Source organism: Chenopodium album, chromosome 13 (genome assembly GCF_948465745.1).
Source record: "Chenopodium album chromosome 13, dcCheAlbu1.1, whole genome shotgun sequence".
Taxonomy (NCBI): Eukaryota; Viridiplantae; Streptophyta; class Magnoliopsida; order Caryophyllales; family Amaranthaceae; genus Chenopodium; species Chenopodium album.
Window position 1 is genome coordinate 1,767,202 of NC_137846.1, and position 10,869 is coordinate 1,778,070.

Below are 10,869 nucleotides of genomic sequence, written 5' to 3' on the forward strand. Positions count from 1 at the left end.
CGGTGGCCCAGGTGTGGGCCATGGGCCGTGCCGTGAACAAAGTTTTTGAAAACAGGCACGGGCACGGCACGAGCACGGCGGACGGGACGATGAGTCGGCCCACCGGCACGACACGCATGTCAATTTTTTGTATTATTGAACCCCGTATTCCGTATAATAAAATAAGCTATAAAATAAAGTTATTCACCAATTATTGTACAATTTTTAATTATCATTATAAATTATTGTATTGTCGATTTATCGTACCGGCATATAAAAAAAATAAGTTATTCATCAATTTTTGTGTTATCGCCTTATCGGCTTATCGCACTCGTAAATTTTGTAATTATATGCATTACTTTTTGCTAAATAATATGGAGTTATAATAAATTAATAATACAAAAAATAAACATAAATTAATAAAATTATTTATATAAACTCATTTTTAAAGTTGTTCAAAAAAAATTATATATCGATTTTTTTATATTAAAAAAAAAATTAAAAAATCGAGGCTGCCCGTTGCCTGGCACGGCACGATCCGCCAGGCACGTATGTTGTGTCGTGTTGTGGGGTGGGGTGTGCCAAAAATTGGCACAGCACGGCACGGCCGGCACGAGCCACACCCAGGCACGACCCACGACGGCACAATGCCTACCTTTATATATGACTATTATGCAATGGACACAGTCAAGCAATGACCTCGATCCAAGAACAACCAAATCAAATCCAAAGCTAAATGGTCATAAATAGAATGCAATTAAAATCAGTGTAATAATATAGAATAAGACTTTGTTCTTTTGAGCTTCTGGGCAGAGCAGAGCAGGAGGAATAAGGCCCTGTTCTTTTGAGCTTATGGGCACAACAGAACATGTTTCAGTAGAGTAGATTGAAGCAGAGGAGAGTCGAGCAGAGCAGAGCAGAGCAGATTTCATTACTACTACTACTACTACTACTACTACTACTACTACTACTATTACTATTATTAATATTATCGCATTATTATTATAATCATTAAATATTATTATTAAATAATAAATAATAAATATTAAATATTATTTAATTATTATTATTATTATTATTATTATTATTATTATTAAAAACTAATAATTATTACTCCGTATTATTATTATTATTATTAAAAATTAATAATTATTATTATCTTTAAATATTAGTTATTATCTTTAAAATTATTAAAAATCAATTATTATTATTATTAATAATTGTTATTACTATTATTATCATTATTATTATTACTACTACTATTATTATTAAATATTAATTATTGTTATTAATATTATAATTATTAAATATTATTTATTATTATTATTATTAAATATTAATTATTTAAATCATTATATTATTAAAAATTAATTTTTAATATTATTAAAAATTAATTTTTAATAATAATAATAATTATTATTATAATAATTCAATACTAGTTATTATTATTAAATATTAATTATTATTATAATAATTCAATATTAAGTATTATTTTTAAGCAGAGCATGACAGAGCAAATTTCAACAGAGCAGGACTCAGCAGAGCAGAGGAGCTCTAAAGAACGGAGCCTAACTTATACTTCCTCCGTTTTTTTTAGTTGACACGTTTCTTTAGTCACGTTTGCCAATGCACGATTTCAACCGTTAATTTTATTAATTATCGATAAGTAAAAATTATAAAAAAAGTTGATATTTTGAAAATATATGCCGTGACGAATCTAACAAGAATCCACATGATTATATTTTTTATTACGTATAAATCACAAAACACGGTCAAATGCAAGTATGTGAATAGTGCTAAATTCAAAACATGTCAACTAATAAAAAACGGAGGTAGTATTTCGTATCCAAAATGGCTTGACCTAACCCGACTATCCCCGATCAAACTCAACCAACCCCCTCACACGTTAACATAAAAGAAAAAAAAAAAAAACCATACTCTCCTCCTCCCTCGGACCCTCCTATCTCTTTCAACATTTGTGAGTAGTCAATGACTCTTCATTTCTCCAAGCAAAAGTAACCCCTCACCCACTATACGCATTTATCAGTCCATTTCCTCCATACTCCACGTGTCAACATCACATGCGTTTTTCGCACGTACCACTCCCTCATAATTTTCTATCTTACGTCTACTCACGTGCACCACACACCAGTTTTCAAACCCTCACCACTTGGCGTTGACTGTTGTTACTCTCTTTTCTTCTTTGCTAATCTAACCTCCTGTCACCTTTTCTGCGTCACCTCTTCCTTCCTATTGGCTCAATTTATGGTCCCCACTAAGCTGTGACTCTTTTACCAGAGATTGATTAAACCAAACCTTCTCAGCTTCTCTTCTTCTTCCCAATTTTTTTTTTTTTTCCCATTTTCCCTTTTAATGGATTGCTGTCGCCCAGATCTTCAGTCGGTAATTTCTTCCGCTTAATTTTTTTTTTTTTTTTTTATAATTATGAAGCTCTTATTTCTGTAAAATACCTGTTAATTTTTCAGAAATTATGGTGTTATAGATCTAAAAAAGAGGGGATAAAAATCGAGGGTTTATAATTTTATCTGTTAAATTTATGCTGTTGATTATATTTTGTGGTGGTTGTTCACTTGTTGTACTCCTTTAATCGTCAATATCTTTAATTTCGTGTTATCGGGTATTTTAGAAAGTTATTGTTTGTAAACTATAAATCGAGACGAGTCTAAAAAGATCCCACACGGGTATTTAATTTGTTGCATGGTGGTGGGAATTCGTGGTCAAAGTTTGAGCTCTTTTAACTGATATAATTGTGTTTTGGTACATTATTTAGAAACGGAGGGAAGGGTTAGATAATGAAGAGGTTAAGATCGTATGGTGATGATTTGGGGTCGGTTGGGGAGAAGGAGGTTGACCGAACGACACCGGGATGGTCATCGCATCATCGGAGATATTACTCTAAAGGGGCAGAAAATGGCTGGAATAGACCGTCCCCGGTGACTGATGATGATAGAGAGCGAGAGGGGTCGGTGTCGAGGGGGGTTAGTTTGAGGAAGAGGGTGGATCATGATTTAGACGGGTTTGATGAGAGGGAGGGTTCTAGAGGGTTTAGGAAGAGAGGGGAGCATGAGTTTTCTGGGGGTTTTGAAGAGAGGGAGGGGTTTAGAGGGGTGAGGAAGAGATTGGAGCATGAGAATGATGGATTTGATCGGAGAAAAGGGTTTGATAGGTATAGGGATCGAGATATGGTGGGTTCATCAATGGTTTCGCCACGAGGTAGTGGGTATGTGCCGGAGAGGGATAGGGAGAGAGATAGAGATAGAGATAGGGATAGGGAAAGGGAGAGGATTCATCGATCCGAGAGCTTTTGTGTTTCGAGGAGGGATCATCCGAAAGGGTTTAGGTCGGAGAGGCATTGGTCAAGGAGGGAGGATGGGGCTTCGTCTTCCTGGAGGAGGTTTGATAGTAGGGGCAAGAAGGATGTTGAGGAAGATGTTAAGAGTTCACCGGTTGAAAAGGGTGGGAGCAGTAGTAGCAAAGGTGGGGGGGCAGATAGTGGTGGCGTTAGCAGTAGCAAAGAGAATATGAGGTCTCCTCGAGGAATTAAAGATGTCAAATCACCCACGTGGTCCAAAGATTCAACGAAAGACTCAAAGAAGTCAGTCGGTGAGCCTTTGAAGAACACCAGGAAGAATGAGAGTATGGTAGTAGATAGTGGTGGATTTGCTAGTGCCATTGGAAGTGGAACTGAGATGGAGGAAGGAGAGCTTCAACCAGAATTGAATAAGATTCAAGCACCGGAAGATCGCGTTGTTTCTGAGCCAAACGTTGAAAATGTCAATCAACATGCTGAGAATCCTCAAGTAGACAGGGATGTTGGGAATAAGCTACATGAGCTTGAAATTAGTCAAATGGTCAAGTCCAGAGTTGCTGATGCAGTTGCCACTGACAGAAATTTGGCTCTAGAAGACGAACAGGCATTGGGTGAAGGTGCTGCTGACAGGAAACAGATGACTGGTGAAAAAGTAGCAAACAATGTGACCGTGAAAGGAACAGAAATGTGCTCAACTATCCAAAATGATTATGTAAAAAAGGTTTCCGTTTCTGAAGAAACTAAACCTTCGGTGTGTACAGGTATTGTTGAAAATGCTCTTGCTAATGATAAAAGATTAAGAGAGAATCAATTTGAGTTGTCTGCCCCTGGAAACATCAGCCTTGATAGTCAGGTGAAAGTGGAAGAGCATAATCCTAGAAGTGTGGAAAAGCCATCACCAGTGAATAAGAATTCGAAAAATAATTTTGACCTCGGATTTGATTTGGGTGAGTCAAATAAAGCGATCGTAGAAGTTCCTAAAGAGCCCAAACCATCTGTCCCTGTCCTGAAAGATAAAGGGAAAGGCGTGGCTGTAAGCTCTTCTTGTGAGGATAGTCTTAGAGAAAATAGTTTGCTGGTCGAAAGGAATTTCATTGCTTGCCAAGATGATGCCATGGAAGGCCCCAGTGTGAGAGGCTTTGAGCTCTTTTCTAGCTCTGCTGGAGTCAAAGTGATGTGTGCCAACAGTAGTGGATCTAAATCTGAAGCTGAGAAGCTAAAGTTGGAACCTCTAGATCTCTCACTTGGCCTGCCTAATGTTTCAGTTCCTGCTGCTTCCCACAGTGCTGCTGCACCCCCAAGCTCCCCTCCGCGTGCAAGGAGTGTTCAGTCATTTGGCACCACTCTCAGAACTGGTTCAGATTGTTTCACGACATCAATTTCATTCTCTGGGTCACAGTTCATTCATAACCCGAGTTGTTCACTGACTCATAATTCAGTTGATTATGACTTTGAGCAATCTGTCAAAAGTCGTCCTTTATTTCAAGGTGTTAATTGGCAGGCATTAAGTGCTAATGATTCTCTGCCTAAGGAAATACTTGCAAATTCAAAATCAGTTTCAAATGGTCATGTCAACGGGTCTCTACATTTTACGCAGTCATCCCAAGGCATTTTGAATGGTCGAGCTATACAACAACAAGCAGTGCCTGTTGGAGTGGATCGTTCTGGTAGTCTACAGAAACAGCCCTCTGGAAAGATACGATATCAAGACGATTTTAGGTCTCCTGCTCAGAGTGCTGGATCTCATGATAATAGATCGGAATTTGGGAAAAGTGAGAGGCGAGTGACTGGGGAAGAAAGTGTAAGCAGGCTCTTCAGGAGCAGCAGTCGAAGAGATATGGAACAGGGACTTGCTGGAGAAAGAGATCTTGTGGAGCGGCTAATTTATTTAATTGCTTCAGAACACATCCAAACCATGGCTCGGAGGCTTAATGAAATGCCAGAGCGTTCAATTGCTTTCTTGAAGGACAGTGTATGTGAAGTTATTTTGAAAGAAGACAATCATAGAAAGCTACGTGTCCTTCAGGATGTGATGCGGAAAAGGTCTGATCTTAATTTGGAGACTCTGTTAAAGTCTCATCGTGTTCAGTTGCAGATTTTGGTGGCTCTTAAGACTGGTCTTCCAGAGTATATCCAGCGAGTTGACAGTATTTCTTCTAGTGATCTGGCAGAGATATTTCTGAGTCTGAAGTGTAGAAATGTTAATTGCCGAAGTGCATTACCTATGGATGAGTGTGATTGTAAATTTTGCTCCAAGAAAGATGGTTATTGTAGTTCTTGTATGTGTCTTGTTTGTTCCAAGTTTGATACTGCCTCCAACACATGTGGTTGGGTTGGGTGTGATGTTTGCAACCATTGGTGCCATACTGATTGTGGTTTGCTGAAATCTTATATTAGAAATGGTCGAAGTATGGCTGGGGCTCAGGGGGTATCTGAAATGCAATTTTACTGTCTTGCCTGTGATCATCCATCTGAAATGTTTGGCTTCGTGAAGGATGTTTTCAAAACTTGTGCTACCGAATGGAAAGCTGAGACATTTCTCAGGGAACTTGAGTATGTGAGGAGGATATTTAGTGCGAGCAATGATTACAGAGGAAAAGTATTGCATGATGCTGCTAAGCAGCTGATTGGTAGGTTGCAAAGTGGGGCCAAAACTGTGGAGATCTGTAATCAAATAATGGCGTTCCTAAATGGTAAGTCATACAAAAAAATTTCCTCTCAGCAGATTGTTATTTAGGATTAATTATTTGCTGCATGGTTTCCTTATAACTTTTGTTTCTCTACTCATCATAAATTGAGGATGTTATTATCTGCTTATAATTGTAGAAAGGAAACTAATACTAGTATATTTTTGCTCTTTTTCTAATAATAGAAACTAGAAACTTTAGGTGATTTACTTTTGTGTAGTTACTGCTTTGCTATAATTATACAAGGACTTGAATGGATAAAGAGTAGTATATCCTGTAATTGCTGTAGCAGATGTCTTGGCCTAGTCATGAAATTTCATCGGCTGTAATTCACTCAACTCAGTTCACAAGGTCTCTTTGATGTGGTTTGTATGATTTATCTTGTTGAGACGATAGTTTTCTTGTCTGATGACCTTATTTCAGTTAAAAAAGGGCTGCATTTGAACAATGTCTCTGCAGGCATTGGTTCTCTGGAGACATTGTGTTCCCAAACATCCATGTAGACATAGTATTTGCCTCATTTAAGAAACAAAGTGAATTTTGCACAAAGCGCCTTTACTCTTATCACTTTTTAGATTTTGTCATCTGATTGATCTGAGGTTTGCAGAGTGGCTAAGCCTCATCTGCCACAGGCTTGTCATGGTAAAAATACTTGGCACAAGATTTTTTTTCTAGATGATATCCAACTCCAGTTTGATTACTTCTCTTAGTTGCTTGTTAATATTTGAACTCTTCATACAGTCATTAGAACTTCTTGGCTATAAGGATGGTGTTTTTGGCCAGCTCTATAATTCTCTTGGTGCATTTTTTTGGTGGTCATATGAATACTTAACTACTCGTTGCTTGCAGTCTTGTCATGTCTGCAAAGTATTCTAATGCTAATATTCCTTTTAGTTTGTTGCGGGTTTGGGGTGGGGGAAGGGAGAAGATTTTAGGGAACTTTCTATTGCCCTCTCATAAAAGTATTAATTGATGCTTTGAATCATAGGCGAGGGTGAATTAGAAAGAGAGATTCATTTATGTGTGTAGTAGCTACTACTGGCCTGCTGCTGTTTCTGTTGAGAAAACTTGTGTTGCTATCTTTTTAACTCTAAAATGTAGAATGCGATGGATCAGATGACCACTTGTCTGTCTTGCTACTATAACTTCTCAGTGATCTAACCATGAGATGAATATACTTGTTTTTGTTGGCATTGTATCATACTACTTCACTATTCACAGCACAACCTGTTTCTGTTGAGAAATACTCCGTACTCTGTTATCTTTCTAACTTTAAAATGCAGAATGTGATAAATCAGATGAAACACATTTCTGTCTCGCACTCTCGCTAGTATCACTTTCTCAGTAATTTAACCATGAGATGATTATACTTTTGTTGGCATTGTATCATACCACTTCATAGTGCACACTTTGCAGCACCACCTGTTCTTATGTTAGGCATAGTATTTATTTATGCAGCTTCATTTTATGTACTAAGGGAATAATACAAAACATTTGATTGCTGGCATATTCCATTTGCTTTTCTGTCTTTTTTTGGTTGTCACTTTTGCAATGTTCATTTTTACCCTGATGGCCTGACACTTGAGTGCATTTGGTATTGCAGAGGGTGATGCCAAGCTTGCCAATGCAGTAGGATCTTCTGGAAGAGATCAAGTCCAACCTCAACCTCTTGAGAATAACAGAGTAAACGTCCAAGATGGGGCTAATGTACTCAGTCATGAACCTATTTGGTCAAAACCCTATTCTGCTAAGGAATTCTCCCAAATGGAAAATATTGGAAATACCCTTCCGAGTATTGAAGGGAGATCAGTTGGTGGTGGTTCGTGGAGTACTGAGATGCTGATGGGCATGAGCTCCAAGACAGGATATGAGCTAGATATTGTCAAGCTTAAGCTGGCAGAAGCTCAATTATTCCAAAAACGCGCTGATGCTGCTCGCGCAGAGGCTGAAGGCCTTCAACGCATAGCGATCGCCAAGAATGAAAAGGCGGAAGAAGAGTATATGAGCAGGATTGCAAAATTGCGCCTGTCAGAGGTAGAGGAGAGGCGCAGGCTGAAGCATGAAGAGCTACAAATGCTGGAAAGAAGTCATCGTGAATACTTCCACATGAAAACTAGGATGGAAACCGACATCAAGGATTTATTGATTAAAATGGAAGCAACAAGACGGAATCTCAGTACCTAGTATTACTTTCTATAGATGATGTTATGTAGATTACCAAGGCAGCTCTCGTAGTTTATGTCGATGCTGCCTCACACCAGTATTCATATAGCCACGAGCACTGATATTGGCAGATAGTGGTAGTATAGAGGTGTATGTACTTTTCAATTGGCTTACTGATCTCAGTTAATTATAAATTTAAGGTGAGATCTTTAAGAGCCCTGTTCTGTAGAAACTGGTTGCTTTTGCTTCTTTTTTCACTTGTAGAAATTAACTGAAGCATGTACAGAAATAGCTGCTAGCTTCACCCTCCTGTCACAAACTGTTGGCAACTATTAATCTCTACTGAAGGAGTTCTCTCTTTCCAATTTATTGCATCTGTCGCAAATATTTGGCATATAAATGATTTTTGTATACTTCCTATAACATAAGCTACAGGCCTACAGTATTGTTATTCGAACTACATGATTCACAGTGATTGATTTTACTTACAAAATAAATACTTCGATTTGGGTTATACAAGTAATGATTTGAAAATGCCTTTGTGTTTGTACAATGGTAAAGTTAATTAGGAGGAAAAGATTTGTACAAGTAGTATCATTTATTTCCAAAATTTTTAGATTTGCCATGTATAATTATTTATTTTCCAAATTAAACAACTATTACACCAAGCTTAATACAAGTAAAAAAAATACAATGCTCTGTAGCTAGAAAAACAGGTTAAAAGTCGGGTTTGTGTATTTTCTAATGTTAATTTTGGGTTGTTCTCTAAACATATAAAAAAAGCTTGTAAAAACTAATATAATTGTATAATATGACAAAATAATCTATTGTATTACGTGTCTGGTTTTAGATTATTTCGTGTTTATATCATGTCATGTTTGGAATTCTATCGTAACTTTGAGTCGGGTTCGTGTTGTGTTTGGGATCACCAGGCCTAGCATTATCATTAATTCATTATAGCCCAAATTTGACCTTTATCTGTTTATCATGAGAAGTGAGAAGCCCAGTAACGCGCTCTTGTTCATCGCACGGTAGCACCAGAACCCCCCTTTCTCCCTCTCTCTCTCTCTAGAAAGTTGCCCTACCATACTTATCCCTCTTCGGTAAGTTTCTCTCTCCTCTAAATTCATCAATTTCCCTTTCAATTCGATTTTTCAGATGATTGACTTCATAATCTGCGTTTAATTTCGAGCTGAATCGCCTCTCAATTTCTTCACAATTTTTTTCAGATCGATCTAAAATTTAATTTCTCTAATTTTCGACGCATTTTTCCAGCTTTGAAGGTCAACAATGGCGGGTAAATACATCGTCGGCTCACTCGTTGGATCCTTTTTCGTTGCTTATGCTTGCGATTACATAATGTCTGATCAGAAGATTTTCGGAGGTAAAATTTCTCAAAAAATTCACAAATTTATTTTCAGTTTTTATTGAATTAATTATTTTTTTTTCGATCTAGAGAAAATTGCATAAAATTCGAAATTTGAATATTGTAGGAACTACGCCATCAACTGTATCAAACAAAGAATGGTTCCAGGAAACTGACAAAAGAATGCAGGCATGGCCTCGTACTGCTGGACCTCCGGTGGTGATGAACCCTATCAGTCGTCAGAACTTCATTATCAAGACTACTGAATCTTGAAGGTTCTTTGTTTCATGATTTGTTTTACGTTTTTTTTTTGTCGATTGTTATTATCTTTAATTGGAACAACAGGATGAAAATTGTATTGATGTTTTGATTAGTAGATTGGAAATCGTTCTGATGGATTTGAAATAATAATGTTATGAAACCAAACATGTTCTTACTTAAGAGATTCTATTGCCTTGGTTTTCTGCCGGCTTTCGGAAGTGGATTTGTTGTTACTATGACGGTTGTTTATGTTATCTGTGTGAAAATTTGGTTGATATGCTTTAAATTTGAGTTTGTTGTTTGATTGGATGTTTGATTGTTGTGAATGTGTGAATGGAAAGTAGGGTGAATAGAATTTGTGGTGGTTTGTGAAATGGTGTATACTTGTAGGTGGTGATGATTTGTATGTGGCGGCTGTTGATGTTTATGTGAATTTTGCTGGTTGGTTTGAAGCTTTGTTGTTTGATTGGAGTTGAATGGAATCGCAGGTGAATTCTGTATACAGTGTCATGTCGAATGGTGGTTTTCTTGTAACATATATGTTGCTAGTATTTTGGAAGCTGGAATGAATGAATGCTAGGATGAGCTATATAAGTTGGATGTTATTCTGTGTTTGGGTTATGGATTATTTGCTATCACTTGTATGGAAATATGGAAAGGTGTGGTGAGTTTTTGGACAGTCTTATCAGTCATCAGAACTTCATTCAAGTCGATGGACTTTAGAAGGTTCTACTTTCTTTTATGTTATTCTCTTTCTTTTATCGCTATCATAATTGAACAAAAAGGTACCCCGAGTAGGAATTTGTATGGATGCTTTGGTGGGTTGGGTAGCATGGATTTCTTTCTACTGGATATGAATTAACGATGTATGAAACTTTTTATTTTATTTAATTATTTATTTTTTAATGTCTGTGTGAATCTTGGTTGTTAGTTTGAAATTTATTTTGTTGATTGATTAAAATTGAGTTAAAGCTAGGGTTATCTTTGTTTAGGACCATGTGGTATGGTGATCTTCTAGCAAATTTTACTTAGTTTATCAGTACCGTTGATGTTTCTATGTGAATCTTGGTAGTTTGCTTGAA

The 10,869-nt window shown here is 37.1% G+C and overlaps 1 protein-coding gene and 1 long non-coding RNA gene across 4 annotated transcripts; both read left to right on the forward strand.

Moving 5' to 3' along the window:
• The first annotated feature begins 2,191 nt into the window (after nucleotides 1-2,191).
• LOC145574191 (protein OBERON 4-like) lies at nucleotides 2,192-8,529 on the forward strand. 2 transcript variants are annotated; one of them, XM_081631928.1, is made up of 3 exons: nucleotides 2,192-2,382; nucleotides 2,771-6,003; nucleotides 7,601-8,529. In XM_081631928.1, the coding sequence occupies exons 2-3, from the start codon at nucleotides 2,793-2,795 to the stop codon at nucleotides 8,179-8,181; spliced, it is 3,792 nt and encodes a 1,263-aa protein (XP_081488054.1). In that variant the 5' UTR covers nucleotides 2,192-2,382; nucleotides 2,771-2,792; the 3' UTR covers nucleotides 8,182-8,529. The 2 variants fall into 2 exon arrangements, with proteins under 2 accessions (XP_081488054.1, XP_081488056.1); XM_081631930.1 differs by lacking the exon at nucleotides 2,192-2,382 and having other exon boundaries at nucleotides 2,389-6,003.
• Nucleotides 8,530-9,117: 588 nt separating this feature from the next.
• On the forward strand, nucleotides 9,118-9,995 carry LOC145575890 (uncharacterized). Of its 2 annotated transcripts, none has more exons than XR_014098287.1 (3): nucleotides 9,118-9,263; nucleotides 9,436-9,544; nucleotides 9,654-9,995. It is a non-coding gene; the product is annotated as an uncharacterized LOC145575890 (long non-coding RNA). The 2 variants fall into 2 exon arrangements; XR_014098288.1 differs by having other exon boundaries at nucleotides 9,249-9,263; nucleotides 9,390-9,544.
• The last annotated feature ends 874 nt before the right edge of the window (nucleotides 9,996-10,869 follow it).